The following is an 18320-nucleotide window of genomic DNA, read 5'->3' on the forward strand; positions in this document are numbered from 1 at the left end:
TGCTTGCCACCTCTTCTAAGGAGAAGACCATTGTCCAGAGGTCAGAGGCTGAACTGGAAAGCAGGGGAGGAATCCACACAGAAAGGAAGTGCAGAGACAGGTACACGAGAATCAGAGGGGCATGGAGGGGAGGTTGTTTGGAACTGGAGTTGTGTTGATGCCACATGCACCCCTCCAGTATCAAAATGACCACAGGTTGCAATTGATGCCAGGCACTGGTGGCTTGCAGCACAGGAATGTGCACAGTGGCTCCCCTGACCTACGCCGTGGCACCGACACCAGCACTGCAGCAGCTGCCAAAGACTGAGCGGAATGTGAGGGCTGACATGGAAAACACAGAGATGGTAAGAAGATAAAAGTCCCTACCAAAGAAGAATGGCAGATCAAGTTGTAGGGATTATGCTAAAATGACCGGAAGAATCAGAAATCAGGAAGATCAAAATTTTAATAAGGAATGGGGAAATTTTATAACCTATCTTAAAAACCATTGTAAACAGTTAAAATCGTTAGTAGGATTGGAAAATCACTTATAGTTGGACGCAATGGAGATGTAAAAGATTGGGATTATCATAAAAGATGCAGGAGGAAATGATTAACAATAGGACCCACAAAGGGCAGGAGGGAAGTCCTAGAGATTCCTTGGAATCTTGTTTTTTATGTTGTATGTTCGATATGCGACTGTAAAGCTTTAATCTGAAAAACCAAATAAATAAAGGTGTGAAAAAACAGCAACACAGGAAATAAAGGACAGGTTAGGCAATCAAAAGATCTGTGTTGTAGGACAAGGTTTCTTAAAGAGACATCTGGACAGGCATTTTCAGACTACAATCAGTACTGGCTGGGGCTAAGAGAACCTGCAATAAAAAGAATTCAGGAGGGCAACAGGTTGGAGGAGACTACACCAGTGACTCTTCCTATTCAAGGGGTCCTTTGCTTCCCTGACTTAGAAGAACTATAAAGGCTTCCAGGAATCTGCCTGGGCATGTTTCAGTTCTGGCTGCTGGTGCCAAGGCCTAATTCCTGGCTTCACCTCCTCTCCCCTGAGCAAGACCCAGTGCTGACCGTGATACTAGCGGGCAGGCACACGCTGTGGAAAGTCTGAAGAGAAACTCACCTCTTCAAATGACTGCACCCTTGAGGAGCCTTGCTTTCTCCTTTCCTTCCAATTATCAGTGGGCACTTGGCCCCCAAATAATTCAGTTCCACTCTTTTAGAGAGGCTGTATTTCTCGTGTGACTCCCCCATCCCCACTTGTTCGTCTTTCGGGAGAACCGTGGAGGAGGAAATGAAGCCTGGAATCCCGGAGCACCGCCGCTAGAACAGCGAGTGTGAGAGCCGAGCAACTTCATAGAGGAGGAAGATCCGCCCGCACAGGATGGAAGGAGTCAGTCACACAGCCTGGGGCCATACATCCGGTGGAACTTGACTGCTCCCCAGCTGAAGTTCCAAGCCACAGGCATGGATTGCTCATGCGGCAAATGGATCATGTGACTGTGGCAGAGAGGCCTAAGACGCACAGCTGAGATGCCTTACTAAGCACATGTAAATAAACACATACATTAAAGAAAGGAGCACTCTGGCAGGGCCGATATCGCACAATAATTACAGCCGCAGTGTTCAGGCAACTAATCCAGCCTTGTAAATAGGCTCATAAAAGTTACTAGCCTACGGAAAGTTTCACTTGACTACTGTTGGCAGAAGGCGAACAGGACAGAAATGCAAGATGAGCCAAATCACTTTGATCAGGGGGGGTGGGTAAGTTGGTGCCCCTCCAGGTGTATTTGGACTACAACTCCCAGCATCCTTTACGGTTGTGACCAGGCAAGCTGGGGTTGATGGAAGCTGGAGTCCAGTAACATCGGGAAAGCCAGATGATCCTCACCCTTGACTGAGTTTAAAATAAACATAAAGCCTTTTGATGGACTAGGAAAGTGACACTGTTCCATCAGGAAGTCATATCTATAACTTTTCCAATGCAGATGCAAATTAAAAAAAAATGCAAATGACAAACAAGAGTCTGAAAACAAGTATTTGTGCCTCACTTCGACCTCTCTTTTATCCACCACACACACACATGGGAGGGAAGGCTTCTCTTAAGAATGCACCTGCAGTGACACACGTATTCAACATCTGAAATCCCCCAAGAAAGTATGCTTTGTTCTCCTTCAGAAATATTGCCGCATTAACATGCAAATTCCAAGGAATTTAACTTTGCTATTAAATCAACTAACAAATTGTTCTGAGTAAGCACTGTCTTACACAGCTCAATGGTTGTCACTCTGCAGTAAGATTGCTTAGGATTGTATCCTAAATCCGATATGGTTCATTGAATGATATCTAGGGGCTGCCATACGTCCGGATCTTCCTGGACATTGCCGGGATTTCAAAGGCAGAATATCCGAAAGGCGGTGGGATCTTAGGCAAGTCAAAATCGAAAAAAAGAAGCTCAACAACTTTGATAAAAGAACCATGTTAAACGGCGCAACGCAGAGTAGAACCAGCTTTAAAAAGAAGTCCCTGCCTCAAGGATCTCCCAATCCAAATTTTGACAGGGTAGGTAGCTAAGCAGCCTAAGCTTTGAACCTGGGACCTTGTGCATGCCATCTCTCGCATCTCTAGCTAGGGCTCAAAAGGACCACTGCTTGCAAAACCCTGGAGAGCCACTGCCATTCAGTCTGTAGCAGACTCCAAGTCTGTCTTTGGTATAAGGCAGCTTCCTTTGACGACAATGGAGAAAGAGGAGTGAAGATAACAGAAACAGAGACGGCAGGAATAGAAGAGACAAAGGAATTATGCGAACAAATGGAGGTGTATAATACTTAAGGCTCCCCCTTTGGTATGCAACTCACCTGGCAGGATTGCACCGTAAGGCTCATTTTACATGAGGAGGAAGAGGACTGAGAGACAAAGTTTGAAGCATCAAGGGGGAAAATAAGTGAAACGAACACAGTTTTCCCCCTTTAGACTCCCTTTCCTCTCCCTGTTGTCTCCTCTGTATCAAATTTTAGTTTGCAGTTTCCTCACAGCAGGACCATTTATTGTTAATCTAACATGTTATGCAGATTGAAAAAAGGAAAGGCATAGATGTTCAGGGATGGAGTTCTGAGCACAAGGAACAGCAATGAACAAAGTGCAGAGTCATTTACAAGAGTGAACCATTAGCTGGCCAAATATCCTCAATCAACTAGAACAAAAAGCCTATCAAAATCCCCATGTTCGTATTGCACACATTTTTAGCCTTTTAGTGCATCAATGCTCTGAAGGCAGGATGCAACCTATTAGTACACTATAATATGTACTAAGGCTTTCCTGAAGTCCCACTAAGAATGAGCCACGCTCATTTCTAGGGGAGGGGAGGGAGGTATTCCAGAGATCCTGGATCACCACAGAAAAGGCTCTGACCTGGTACACGCCAACCTAAGAGCTTTCACTGAAGTGAGAGAGAGTTGCCTTGAGAGCATGTTTATAGTCATTTACTAAAAAGTTCTTTTGTGACATAGCACCAAAATGAGATCCCACAGATGAGGAAACGGCAAGACAGGTTCCCAAGGCTTCCCTAATCTGCGTGTAAATTATTTCAGAGCAAGACCATTTCTTAATCCCGGTGAGATCATAATGAGCCTTCAGACAAGCTTGTGAAAAGGATGTTGGAGACAGGCTAATTGCATGCCACTGGACAAGTATGCAATTCTGCAACTTGCCGCCTGGTGCTCCTCCTTCATTTCCATGGGGCATACCAGACATTCTCTAGACTGCACCCAGGTGTTCTCTGGATTGCTCATGAACAACCCTCAGGGTTGCTACCTTTCAACACTGATTGATGCCGAGTCAATTATACCAAAGAACATTGGCAGCGAGACAAGAATACAGCCTCCCGGACATCTCAGCGCTATCAAAGCCTCAGTACTCACCGTGGGGAAGTGTATTGATTAGGAGACTGAAGGTTCTGCTCAATCCGGCGGTAGTTGTGGATCTGTGTGGGGACAGGGATGGGGACCGACTGCCCGTGCTTGCTGCCTGATGAAAACTGCCCAGGCCGGCTGCAGGACAAAAAGCACAGAGCACTTTTAGGGGAGGGTGGGTACTCGGAAAAGTGGAAGGGTCTGTTGAGAGGAGGAAACACGAGGAAATGGGTGGTAGGAGCCTGGGAGCAGTGGAGAATTGGATCACAGAAATGTTTACGGCTGTGGGGCAGGGGAGCTGGGAACTGTTTTTGCAAACAGAACACCGGCTGCAGGTTTTGGACAGGGAAGATACATTCAGTGGGCTTCCCACTCCTTCCTTGATACAGACACCAATTGCCCTCTCTTCTCCTTGACCTAATCCACACATGCAAGTGGAGAATGCTGCCTCGCTGCTTGCATGCTCAGAGAGGGCACCGAAGGAGGCAACAGCAGCCAGGAGGCTCTGGGGTGGCGGCCCTGCAGGCTGCAGCTCAATGGTAGAGCACCTGCTGTGTGTGCAGAAGAAGGTCCCATTGAGCTCAATAGATCAACAGTCTAACTCTGTATAAGGCAGCTTCCTAGGTTCCTAACTTACTGGAGGTTCTGGGCCTTGTCAAATGCCCACCAATACTGACCCCAATGCTGGACCTGGGAGAACGAAGTTTTACTGGAGAACAATATGGTAACTGACACAGTGGGAGAGCTGTTTGGGCCCAGAGAGGGAGATGGAAAGCTGGCAACTGGAGGGTGTGGTGGTGCCAGTGAAGGGATTTTGGTAGGCAAGTTGTAGAAAGTGGCACATTAGGATTGCCAATGGTTTTCAAAGGAACCCAAATCAAAATATGAGGTCTCCTCCACCCTAGGAAAAAAATGTGGCTTCTGCTAGGTTTTGCTTTCCAGCTCGTTTCTGTTCAGTGCCCTCTCTCCACCCCTATAAGAGTACAGAAGCAACAGTAAGCTCAACAACTCTGGTTGCTCTTTGCTGCTGGTAGGGGAATTCAATTCTCCCTTTCCTCCAGTAGCAAAAGCTCCATGAAAGTATAGCCAAGCCCCAGAGATACTCCATGAGAGTTAAATCAAATCTGCACACACAGAGTCACACACTCCTCTTTTTTTAGGGGGATGAGGAGTGCCAACGCTCTCATCCGATTTTCCTCTTACCCTGATGGGCTCGGAGAGCTGCTGTAAGGCGGGGAAGGAGATGGGGTTCGTCCTTGGCTTTCCAAGCCTGCTGAAGCCACCAGGGAACTCCTGGAAAAAGGCAAGAAAAAACAACAGCAACATTATTTGCAGTAGAGGGAGATGCCAGTACTTCAGCGAACCTTGCCAAGTTGTAGTGAGAGCTACCAGCTTGGACAGCCTGAAAGGATGATCAGACAAATTGTGGAGGGTAAGACTATCAATGGCGATTAGTCATGCACAATGCTGCTGAATCACAGGAGCTTTTGCACTCACATCTTTCATGTGGGCTTCCCCTGGTTGGCCAATGAGGGAGAAGAATTTTGGACTAGATGGGCTATTGGCTCGATCCAGCACGGCTGCTCTTGTGTTCTCAAGTTGCAAGCTTCTTAGTCACATTTGTTGTTTGCAACAAATGATTTATTCGCAACCGTTCCATGCCAGGAAAAGAATTGGCTGGATCCACTGTACACAGCTTGCCCCATGGATTCTCCTGAGCCTCCATGGAGGCTCACTCAAGGGATCCAGGGGCTCTTTACTGAAACACCGCAAGTCAGTGGTAAGAGCGCATGTTTTATACATGGAAGCTGCAGAGTTCAGTTGCTGGTATCTCTAGCCACGGTCTCAAGAGGGCAGAAAGGGGAAAGACTATGGAGAGCTGTTGCCAGGTCAGACTAGATCATGGGCAGGGACTGTGTTACTGGGACTCCCAACTCTCCAGCAAGCATGGACAATGGGAGTTCCAAGGACGAGGGGAACGACATCTAGGAGGCCACATGTTCTCATCCCTGGAGCAGACAGTACTGCATTAAGCTGGTCAAATGGCCTCAGCATAAAACTGTTCAAGACCGATGGTATCTAACACTGAGAAAATTCTTTTTATCATATGTGGTGGTCTTGTAGTAAGGTTAAGGCTTGCTGGGAAATGATATACAATGAAATGAAAAGGATGTTTAAAATAACGTTTGTCAAAACAAAACAAAACAAAACAAAACAAAACAAAACAGAAGCCTTTCTCTTGGGAATTATAAGGATATAACTACCTAAATTGTATAGAAACTTATTCATGTATGTGATTACAGGAGGCAAGAATGCTACTTGCCCCAAAATGGAAAGAAGAAGAAGTCCCAGCAAAGGAAGAGTGGATACAAAAACTTATGGAATATGCAGAAATGGCGAAACTTATCAGGAGAATAAGAAATCAAGTTAACAAACTTTTTATAAAAGAATGGAAATGGTTTCTTGAATATTTACAGATAAATTGTAAACAGATAAAAACACCAGCAGGATTATTGTAATAACCTGCAGTTACATAAGAGTATATATTTAAAGAAGATAAATAAATGAGTAAGTTAAGTTAATATGGATATGCAGAAGATATTAAAAATAAATTCAAGCAACCACAGAAACAGGGGGAAGGAAGTCAAGTTTTAAAATGTTAAAATGATTGTAAAATCAGTTAAATAAATAAATAAAAAGTATAAATAAAATAAAAACACACACTAAAGATCCTTACCCACTACACATCAGGCTGTCCTGGATAGTTTTTCCTCCTGCAGCCTCCACAGCGATATCACCTAAGTTTAAAAAAGTTCTGAAAAGATTAATTTCAGGCCCATGCTTCAGTAATTACATAAAGAGCATGCGCATGCACAATTAACCCCCCCCCCCCAGGTCTGTGGACATGTGAGAACTGCACATAAAGGAGAGGTCTTTGAAGGCCCTCAAATGTTGTGTGAGCTTTTCTATAATTCTTTTTAGAAGAAAGACTGAAGCCACGGAGGCCTCTCTTGCTTCCTCTCTTTGGGAACAATGGCTTCTTCTCAACACCACTAAGGTGAGCTTTTCCACAATTAGGTTAAAAAGAAAGGGTGGGGGACCTGTGGCTCTCCAGTTGTAGCTGGACTCCAACTCCCATCAGCCCTAAGCCAGCATGGCCAATGGTGGGGGAAGAAGGGACCTGTAGTTTGGCAACACCTGGAGGCTGCAAGTAGAGGTTCAGTACGGACATTCATGCCTGCGGCAACCCCATTATTCACCCAGTGGGAGGCTGGCTAGACCTTGGCCATGCAAAAACCAGGTCTTGTGTACAAAATTGTATGATAGGATGGGAGTGAAGACACTTTGCTCATATGCGAAGAGGCGTGATTGCTCAAATAACACAAAAGGTGTCACTGGCCCAAGGCTTGTAATATCTGAAAAGTTGGACCTGCAGCAGGGGCAGAGGGCTTCTGTTCAAGGCACCAAACAAGCCCCTTTCTTGCATACTACAGCCGATCCCATTCCTTATGCCTTTGAGAACATTCAGCCCTCGGACGGCTGTACAATCCCTCAGTGACATTTTGAACTTCCCCAAGCCTGCTGCCACCTCCCCGCTTTTGTTTGTGGAGGGTCTCATTTTGGCTAGATAAAAGATTGGCGTTCAGAGAATGAGCTTCCTATTGGGAGCCTGTAGGGTATTTTTCAAAGAAACAATTACAGTTTTGCAAATCCACGTGCTTTTTTCTTTCTTTCTTTCTTTTAATACATGTGCGATTTCATTTCCGTTTGCAGAAGACAGGAGATTTTCCAGCACTCTGTGGCATCATGGTGTGCTTGTGTCACATCCCTTTGAAAATGTATCAAGGTTGAAACACACACATATGCACATCACAGCACCCTTTGCCTGGTGCCTGTGGCTCATCCCAGCGGATAAGTATTACTGAGGGTTCAAACATCAAAAACAGGCACCAACTTGCAGTGCCTCTTTCCCCGGTAACACTGGTTTCAGGGGACCCTGGGCAAAGTGCTCTCTGGTTGGCCTCCTGCATCTCTGGTTCCTCTTGGGAACTTATTGAATGGAGGAGAACAGTGGCACTTCAAGGAGGGACAGGGAATCATCAGTGTGGGCACCATTTTCATTCCCCCAAAATGGCATCACTCTGGGGCAATGAGAGGAATTTAAATGGAGTCCCACCACCAGGAAAAGGACTGGGGTGGGGGGCTGGACAAGCATGAAGTGTGCTCCCTACTAGCTGGGTCCCCAGCACCTGCCTACGAATGGTGGGTCCTGCCAGCGTGCCTTTTTCCAGTTCCTGGAAATGTGATTGGATGGCAGGAGCTCCTAAACACGGACCTAAAACACTGGTTCCCAACAAGCCTGCCTGCTCAGCTATCTCCCCACCAAGGCTTCTCGCTACAGAAAACCCCAAGCTGAAGAACAAACGATTTCAAATCTCAGCAGCTTTGTGAACTGGGAAGCTGTTCCCCTTCTCCTGTTCAAAGCATGCAACGCTATCTGGACATTATTCTGCCCAAATAAATCTGTTTGCAAAGGGGGAGAATGGGGCTAACCATGCTAGTTTGGTCCCCTTTACTCTCTGCAGTTAGAGGGCAGCTGCCTGCCCTGCTCAGGTTACCCTCCCTGCACAACAATGGAAGGAAGGACCCATGGAGAGGGGCAGAGCTCTTGCGCCCGTCCCTGCTTCTTCCTGTCTCTCATGAGCTCCTGTAGCACGGAAGAGGAATACCTAAATATAACGATACATTACTCGCCCTTTGCCTCCCAAGGTCCCAGTGCAAGTCACAGCAATTTGAAATACAACATTAAAAACAGCTTAAGAACAAATCACAACCGCGAGAATAGGACGGGTCCTAAAAACATACACCGGGGTAAAGGCTCATATGAGAAAAACGGCACAGATGCCCCTCTGTAGGGAGGGAATGCTCCAACTTTGTGGCTGCCAAAGAGAATGCCCTCTCTTGGGCTGCTGCCACCCTGAACTTCTGACAACAGTGGAACTACTCAAAAGGTTGCCATTGCTGATCTCAACAGCAGAGACAGTCTGTGGGCAAGGTGGTTTTCCAGATATTTGGGTCCCAAGTCTCTTAGGGCTTTAAACACTAAGGTGAGCATATTGATTTCAGCCAAGATGCAAACTGGCAACCAGCAGGGCTCGTGAGATTATGGCTGCTGTCCCCTGCCTTTGAGGCATGCCCACAACCTCTTCCGCCACACCATCAGCCATGCCTCTGCTTCGAAAAGAAACCAGACTGCTTACTTGCAAACTGAGCTGGCACCATGACGAAGTCGTCGGTGTCGCAGGAGGAGTTCTTGCTGCTGCCGCCAGCCGACTCCTTCGACCCATGAAGGAAGCCGGGCTGGGTAGGAGAGGCTAAAACCTTCTCAGGGAGATGTGCCATCTCTCCAAGGGACTGTTTGAGGGAAGGGGAAGGAGAAACAGGAGTGAAAATGCAAACCTCGGAAGAAACTCCTTCTGCAGGCTCTTCCGCACCAAAAAGCACTCCCAGAAAAGGAGGTTCTGCCAGCACATGGTGTCTATGGAAGGCAGTTCTCCAAAGGCCCCAAGACAAAACTATGCCATTTCAGTGGCCCCAGAAGCATCGAGTGATGCAGTCAGCAGGGAATTGGAACAGTTCTTTGACACAGAAAGTCCCCCAGTATGTGGTGGCTGTTATCCCATTATTACCTTACAGAAGTCCCGTTTATGGGGCTAGCGATGTTGTGACAATACAAAAATTGCCACCAAATTTGCTTTTAGTCTCTGCTTTCTTATGATATTTAGAGGACTGAAGGAACAAATCTTCAAATTTGCAGGTGGAAATGAGAGCCATATTTTGAGTTGGGGTCGCTCATTGTTCCTTTATTCCCTACACACTAAGCCCCTTCGGGCGGAGGGTGCAACCGCAATTAGAATATAGTGCACATGGTTCTGCTCACTGTATCTCAAGCAAAGGATACTGTAGAGCTGGAAAAGCTACAGAAGAGGTGCCATAACTCCCTTAGGAGGAGTTTTTGGGTTTGTTTTTGAAGTGAGCAAGGGAGGACATGACAGAGGCTTAGAAATTGATGCACAATACAGAGAAAATGGATTAAGCGAATTAGTTTTTCCTCTCTCCAGAACCCAGGTTCACCCAATGAAACTGAATAGAGCAAGATTCAGGGCAGACCAAAGAGATAGAGAGGAGGGGCTCTTCCTCCCCCCCCCCCCCAGCGCACAGTTATATTGTGGAATCTACTTCCATAAGATGTGATAAAGTCCACGAACTAAGGTGGCTTTAAAAGGGGATTAGACACATTCATAAAGGATAAGGCTACCCATATGCTGCCTCCAGGGTCCAGAGGCAGCCTGCATCTGAATACAGACTGCTGGGATGCCAAGTGGGCAGAGAGCTGCTGTGCCCATGCCCTGTTTGTGGGCTTTCAAGAGGCATCTGGGCTGGTCATTGTGAGGAAGCAGGATGCTAGACTAGACGAGCCTTCGATCTGAGTGCTTCTGACGTGGGCTGACTTGGGATCTGCCACAGACCGCTTAAGACGGTTCTCTCCCTTGAAAATGCCACCCTGCACAGTCGACTGGTGGCGTGGTGGGCACCCGGAGGAGGACGTCGCCAGCAGCCACCAGAACGACCCAGTGGCAAACAAGAGGGAGAAGGAAAACCAACAGTGCTCAAGAGGCGTGCATTGTACTTACGGGAGGAGATGCGAGATGGGACGTGGAAGAGCTGCTGGACGAACTCCCAGACCCAGAGCTCGGATAAGAAGGCATTGGCACAGAAGCAGCTGAAGAAAGAGGGCAGGGGGAAGGGAGAGAAGAAAGAAAGGTCATGCTTTCTAGGTTGTCAACAGTGGGATTAGAACAGCTTTCTTGGCTTCCTCACGCTAACGGATTTACCTCAGGTGCCAGGCGACGTCACTGAACTGAGGCAGGGAAGGTGGGAGGGAGAAATAAGTTGGCATTCAGTGCAACTGAATGTGGCAGGTGCTCTTTTGCTTGCCCCCCGTCTGTGAAGCTGTCATTTATTTCACCCCGCAGCAAATTCTGAAGTCTGAGGCGCCATTTTCTGGCTTCTAAATGCCGAGACCATATAACACCGGTCTTGAAAGATCTACATTGGCTCCCAGTACGTTTCCAAGCACAATTCAAAGTGTTGGTGCTGACCTTTAAAGCCCTAAACGGCCTCGGTTCAGTATATCTGAAGGAGCGTCTCCTCCCCCATCGTTCTGCCCGGACACTGAGGTCCAGCTCCGAGGGCCTTCTGGCGGTTCCCTCACTGCGAGAGGCCAAGTTACAGGGAACCAGGCAGAGGGCCTTCTCGGTAGTGGTGCCCGCCCTGTGAAACGCCCTCCTACCAGATGTCAAAGAGATAAACAACTGCCTGATATTTAGAAGACATCTGAAGGGAGCCCTGTTCAGGGAAGTTTTTAATGTGTGACATTTTAGTGTATCTTTCATCTTTTTGGAAGCCGCCCAGAGTGGATGGGAAACCCAGCCAGATGGGCGGGGTACAAATTATTATTATTATTATTATTATTATTATTATTATTATTATTATTATTTGGTCTCTGTCGGGGTAGTCAATGCAGACGGTGCACTCCCAGCTCCCATCAGCCCCAGCTAGCATGGCCAATGGTTGAGGGGGGGGGGGGAGTGCAGGCCAACAACGTATGGAGGGCACAAGATAGGCCCAACCTGCTGTCTGCCTTCTAGAACGCAAACAACTTTTTTTGTTGCAGCACCACAACAGTGGCATGACTCAGGTCTAATATATTTCTTAAAAAAACAGGAGTCCTTTCTCCGCCTTCATGCGCAGATTCTTGTGGTGTTGTTGCTTTAAGTATTTTTTAGGATGTGGTTGGTGGTTTTTAATTGGAAGCCGCTCCGAAAGTCCTCCGAGCCAAAGCGCAGGGTCCGAAATAATGCAGGCAGTGGTCAAGTACACTTGACAGAGCCTTCCAGATAATCTGGAGTCCTCCAGATCTTGTTGGGACTCAAACCCCCATTGCTCCCAACCACTGGGAGCTGGAGTCCAGCAATATCTAGAGGGTCACAACTTATTCTAATTTATCGACCACCTTACACACATGCCTCAAGGCAATGTACCAAATGCAGCAGAACCAGCTGAAAACAGTTAAACACCACCAAAAAATAAATAAACAGCAGCAGATAAATTTCTGAACAACACCAAATATACCCATGGCAGAAACCTAGTCATGCTGTTGGGAAAGCTGTTGGAACAAAAAATGCCTTCGGTAGCTTCCAGAAAGGGCAAATAATGGGCATCTGTTGTATCTCAGCAGGAATGCTGTTCCACAGAACAAGGGCAGCAACACTAAAAGCACTTCTCCAAGTTACTGCAGAGCGAGCTTCCAATTTTTTTGGAAGTTGGAGGAGAAGCTCTTCCATAAACTGCAGTGATGGATAAGGTGGTCTCTTAAGAAATATAATCCTGAGCTGTTTAGAGTCTTAGTACCAAAATGCTTGAACTTGGCCCAGTAGAGGACGGGCAGACAGTGCAAATCCTGCAGCCTTTGAGGTGCTGCATCCTGGTGGCAGCTTGCCTTCACAAGCAGCCTGGCTATGGTGTCCTGCCCCACCTGCTCCCTCTGGGTCAGCCCCAAGGTAGCTCCACATGGAGAGCATTGCAGGTATCCACCCATGAAGTTACCAGCACATGGAGAACTGTGGTGAAGTTCTCCATCCCTGCCCTAGAGCTATCAGTATGGCTGCCTCCAATGACATTCCAAGCAAAAGAGAGGGTGGGGAAAAGATAGACAGATATTGTTCAGGCAGGCTTCCTACCACTATCAGACATTTCAGAGGTATCTCAAGCACTGTGTCTGGTTCTTCACACAATTTGAAGAATTTATTATCTGCCGGTCTCTTTCTGTGTTTAGTGTTGGGTTGTGTTTTGTAGGCATTCAATGATGGTTTGTTTGTTTGTTTTTAAAATAATTTCTGAGCTGCCTTGAGTAGCTCACATTGATGCAGAAAAACAGAACTGGAATACTTTCAATTAAATAAATAAAGCGCGAGAGAAAATATAAAGAAAACTGAGCCCTGGAGCACAGTGAAATTGATTGATTCTGAATTTTCACATCATGTGTGAAAAACGTTTTAAAGCATTGCTATTTGTTTTGAAGGGCGGAAGGCTATGATTAATTTTGAAGGGTGTAAAGCTGTAATTAATTAACACACCCCAGCTGCAGCTGTTTTCTCTCTCTCTGTACAACAGCAACAGGAAAATTACTGTCCAGCTATAGCTTCTATTACTCCAAAAGAATGAGATGATGTACTTTTCTCCAGCTGATAACTAGAAGGCTAAGACGATGGTGGTTGCACACAGAAGAAAAATGTTCTCAGTAAAGTCAAAACATATTTAATTAATGAAAACATCCCTGGGGACTACCATAAAATGACATCATATTGCTGATGTTTTAACAGCCAGGTGTTCACTTGCCCTGTGAAACCATGTTTTGACTGCCTGTGCTTAGCATATTTTGGCAGACAAGCACCATTCTGAGGTAAGGCACTGGTTGGATTGGTGTGAGGAACCCAATAATAAAAAGAGGGAGGGAATTATTTGTACACTGCAAGGGAAGGAGAAAACAAAGCAGGATTTTTGTCTATGCAAGCCTGGATGATATATGCTCAGAAAGGGAAAGAGGGATTAATCAGGATACGCAGTAGCAATGGGTAACTAAAATGAACCATGGAAGGGGGGCGGGGAAGGGAAGTCAATGACTATCGTATGGTTATCTTTTGGCTTGAATGTGAAAATTTGAAATGGAAAATTATTTTTTAAAAAATTAAAAGAAGAGAACAGGGGAGGGGGCCAGAGCTTAGAGGTAGAGCTCATGCTTTGCATGCCAAACACCTGAGCTCCAGTCCCCGAAATCGCTAGTTAAAACAATATGAGGTACTGGGTGATGAGAACAGCCTCCTCTGGAGGTTCTACAAAGTCACTGCTGGACCAAACAGACAGTCTTAAGACTAGATGGCCAAAATAGTTAATAGGGTAAGTTCCTTCCTATGTGGTGGCAAGAACTTCTGCTTTCAGTCACACCCATGTGTGGTGGTGGGGAACCAAGTGTTTGAAAATTTCCTACTTGCATGATTGCATACGGAGCGCTTGCCTCATTGTGTGTGCATGATGGAGCAATGGAGGCCCAAGCACTCCGCTACACAAACTGCAGCACTGACAGTGCATGACGAACCACGTCTATACAAAAATGATCTTGCTATTCCCACCCAAATCTTAAGGGGAATTCAGCATAGACTTGCTGGAATCTCAGCCAGGACTCACAAATCCACACAGCATTTACAAATGGCTCATTACAACTGCCAAACTATTTACACTGCAGGTATATATGGATATAGATGGGGCACCATCCAGGGAACTGCTTTTGTATAAATGAGCAGGGTTACATATTCCTCCGGGCAGGGGCCATTCACAAGCACAACTGCAGGAGCTCACACACACTCGGCCCCTGCCAGGGTTCCCTAGGACTGGAGGATTCATGTTGCATATGACTCGGAACCACTGCAGATGATCACAAAGGAAAATCCTCTGCCAGGCTGAAGAAAGTAATCCAGGGCGTTTAGTGCCAAGCAAGAGGCAAAAAGTAGGACTCAGCAAAAGCAAGAGTCTGGGCAGAACAGGAATGAGTCTGGTGAATCAAAGGAAGTAGCATGTGGAGAGAGGCTGGAGCAGGAGATGAGCAAGATTATTATTTTTGCCCCCAAGCAGGTGTGGGAAGAGAGGGGCAAAGGGATCGGTGGAGCAATGAGACAGAGGGTGTCTCCTGCCTTGATTCCTTAAAGCGCTTTAAAAGGTCTCTAGGTGAAGATCTGGCATCCTTTAAAAGAAACTAGTTCCACCAACCTGATTATTTCACCTTGAGCCTTGAGAGACAGTGATATTAAACTTGAATTAGGTGTCTCCACCCACAAATCTTCAGATTACCTATATAATTCCTCTCCTCGCAAAAGGAGGCCTGCTGAGTCTCCAAGTCCTTGCTTAATTGAGAAAGATTAGGTCCCAGCTCTCTCCACCACAGTCTGTTCTAAAAATGCAGCACAGCCCACTTGGGGGAGAAATCTTCCTTAGATGAACAACACCACAGCTGAATTGTTGAGCTGCAGTGGTTCTTGCCTAGTGAAGGGCTCTGCATTAAGCAACAATTACATTGGTGAATTTATAAAGTGATAATGGGGTGGGATTTGTGGGGGACACACACACACAGAGGTATTTTAAAGGGGTTCTAATCAGTTCCAAGGTCCATTCTTAACCTGAATCTGTTCTTAACCTGAAGCACCACTTTAGCTAATGGGGCCTCCCGCTGCCGCCGCACAGCCAGAGCACGATTTCTGTTCTCATCCAGAAGCAAAGTTCTTAACCCGAGGTACTATTTCTGGGTTAGCAGAGTCTGTAACCTGAAGTGTCTGTAATCTGAAGCATCTGTAACCTGAAGCGTATGTAACCCGAGGTACCACTGTATTTGATTTAAGAACTTTTAAATCCACTAACACAGTGCTAAATATTATATCAGCAGTGCAGGTTGTTTTTTTTAATATAAAGGAGTTTATTTAAAAACAGTTGCCTGCCAACCTAGCAGTTCGAAAGCACTCCCGGGTGCAAGTAGATAAATAGGGACCGCTTACTAGCGGGAAGGTAAACAGCGTTTCCGTGTGCGGCTCTGGCTCGCCAGAGCAGTGATGTCACGCTGGCCACGTGACCCAGAAGTGTCTCCAGACAGCGCTGGCCCCCGGCCTCTTGAGTGAGATGGGCGCACAACCCTAGAGTCTGTCAAGACTGGTCCGTACGGGCAGGGGTACCTTTACCTTTACCTTATTTAAAAACAACTGCAAGTGGAAAGAACCATTTTAAAAGAGGCAGTCTCCCTACTTATAGAAGGCATCATCACAGAAGAGGCATTATTTACACATGGTAGGGAACACTTCTAGCAACAATGGCGGGGAACCTGAGTTCCTCCATAGGTTGTGGGACTCCAACTCCCATCAGCCTCAGCCAGCATAGTCAATGATCAAGGATGGTGGGAGTTGTAGTCCAGCATCATAAAAAGGGCTGTAGCATCCCCGACCCTTGCTGTAGGATGATGCCTGCTACAATACATCTGAACACAAAGGAAACATGCCAAGTGCTTTAGAAACTGTTTTCGCCCAATAGATTAAGTGATAAAACTGAATTAAAACTTTCATGATTTAGCAACTGGCACTTCTTTAACTGAGCTGCAGCTCTAGCCTTACCACTGCCGGTACCACCAATATGACCCCACACGGGTTATTGTTGCCATGCAATATCATTAGTTATCATTAAATGGGGGGGGGGGGGAATCCACTAAGCAACTTTTATGGCAAACCACAAACACTTCTGCCCAAGTTATACAGTTTCGTTTTTAGAAAAATATTTATTTTTCATCATTCAGAAATACAGATGTCTCACTTTACAGATATATATAAATAGAAAAAAAATAGGAACAAAGCATATAAATAGGCTATAAATAAATAAAACTGGAACAAACATATATATAAAAAGTTTCCAGATAACAGAATGAAGGCATCCAAAAGGACTCGGTGGTGCTGAGAAAAGATAAAGAACTTGCACCATGCCCAGTTTCATTATTGGGCAGGCCAAGGAAGATTTAAAAAAAAAATCAAGGAAAGAGAGAATTGTATGAGGCAGAAACTACTGACCATATCTTGGTGGAAGGTACCATGATCAACGCAATACATTCTCTGTTGCCCAGCTCACTGGTTTCACCCAGCTCCATTGCATCTATCCTGACAAATATCTCTCCAAGGTCTCACAGAGATATTTTCCTGTCCTGACACCCTTCTGACTAGAGGGCTGTCTGCACTGTGCACTAACTGAGTGATGGTGTCTTCCAATAACACCACCAGGAGACCAGGCAAATAGCCACAGATAAAGCAAGTGCTCAGGGAATCGTATGAATAAGACTCTTAAAAGAGGCACAAGCGAGCTGCTCCTGTCATTTATCCATCACAGCACGGGTAACAAGAAATCAGAGGATGAAGAAGCCACCTCTTTCCTCAAAATGGTTCCCCTAAACACTGAGATCTCTAGGCACCTTCAGCTTTCTGGTTCTTCTCTCGAGAGTCCTGATTAATGCACACACACAAGCAGCAACATGGCAGCCACTCACCACACAAGAGTCACTCGCCACATGGATCTGGAGCCTTTCAAACCTAACACCACAAATCTTTGGAGGGCCTGTCCAGGTGTGATGATGAGGGAATGGAGGAACGTGGGTTACATCCAACTAGCTTTTAGAGTGGACCCACTGAAATTAATGGACCTAAGTTAGTCATGTCTACCCTAAGAATGAATAACTTGGACACAACTGAACACTGCTGGAGTCACATGATCAGCTGCCTTCTGGTATTCAACTGACTACCATATTACTATTCTTTATGAACTGGGCCTGAGGCCCCTACAGGCAAGTATTAGGACTGTAGTACATGATTACAAGCCTCCGGACAAAAGCCCTCTCGTATACCAAGCACCAAAAGATGAAAAACTCAAGCTTCTCTTCTCAGTTTGGTTCTGCAGCATAGTTTTCTTTTCTGGCTGAAGGCTGTGACCTGATGAGCTTTCTTCCCGATTCACACCCAGATGTAGCTGTGCCGTGACCTGGGGCGTGCAAACGGCTGTTGGCATGGGCGTCTCATGGGACCAGTGTCCCAAGGCAGTGGGCTGGATGATGCAGGAGACAGTGGCCGGAAGATGGGAGCTCTTCTCTGCCTCTCTTGGCTTGGCCGTTTTGGCGGGGTCACCCCACGCAGCGGTTGTGAGGAGGCTGGCAGTGAAGGAAACGGAGGCCAAGTCAAGAAAATCCTTTCTTGCTTCTGCGGGGATCTCCGCGGGCTGCAGCTCGGCTTCCATAATGCCGGAGCCGATGGCGGTACTGTTCGCGGTGGCTGCCAGGCTGCCTGGGGCGCAGAAGATCCTTCCTGGTTGGCAAGGGGCTCAGATTTCGTAGAAATGTTTCTCCACTGGGGCACCGTGGTGGGAGCAGGGAAGTCTGCAGGTCTGTAAGTGCCCTTGAGTCGGGAAAACGCTTTCCGGTTTCGAGGGTGGCCTTCCCCCCAGGGTGACACTGCGGTTGTAGGTAAGGACCGGGAGGGCTTGGAAGCGCCCCTAAACCAGGAGAATATTTTTCTGCCCGTGGGAGTGACACCTAAGTATAGTTAAGGGAGGGGGGGATTGTATTATTTAAAATTATGATCAGGGAATGAAATCATAACTCTCCTGCTTCGAAGCAATGGTGACCCAAGGCTTAGGTTTCCCTACAGGCGTCCAATGTTAGGACACCTTGTGGCAGGCTTACGACAGGTTTAAAGCAGAATGTAGAAGTCCCCAGTGTCTCCCATC

General features: G+C 46.6%; 1 protein-coding gene across 2 annotated transcripts in view; it reads right to left on the reverse strand.

The window, feature by feature from the left end:
* ULK1 (unc-51 like autophagy activating kinase 1) overlaps positions 1-18320 on the reverse strand; it is a 113579-nt gene that overhangs the window by 23723 nt on the left and 71536 nt on the right. The window contains exons 12-16 of one of the 2 annotated variants that reach the window (XM_028709082.2): positions 10598-10686; positions 9164-9317; positions 6640-6700; positions 5106-5195; positions 3912-4040 (exon numbers count right to left, since the gene is read on the reverse strand). In XM_028709082.2, coding sequence (XP_028564915.2) covers positions 3912-4040; positions 5106-5195; positions 6640-6700; positions 9164-9317; positions 10598-10686 — 523 coding nt within the window. The remainder of the gene's footprint in view (positions 1-3911; positions 4041-5105; positions 5196-6639; positions 6701-9163; positions 9318-10597; positions 10687-18320) is intronic. The other variant, XM_028709083.2, reaches the window with a different exon arrangement.

The sequence above is a fragment of the Podarcis muralis genome, chromosome 16, assembly GCF_964188315.1.
Source record: "Podarcis muralis chromosome 16, rPodMur119.hap1.1, whole genome shotgun sequence".
NCBI classification, from domain to species: Eukaryota; Metazoa; Chordata; class Lepidosauria; order Squamata; family Lacertidae; genus Podarcis; species Podarcis muralis.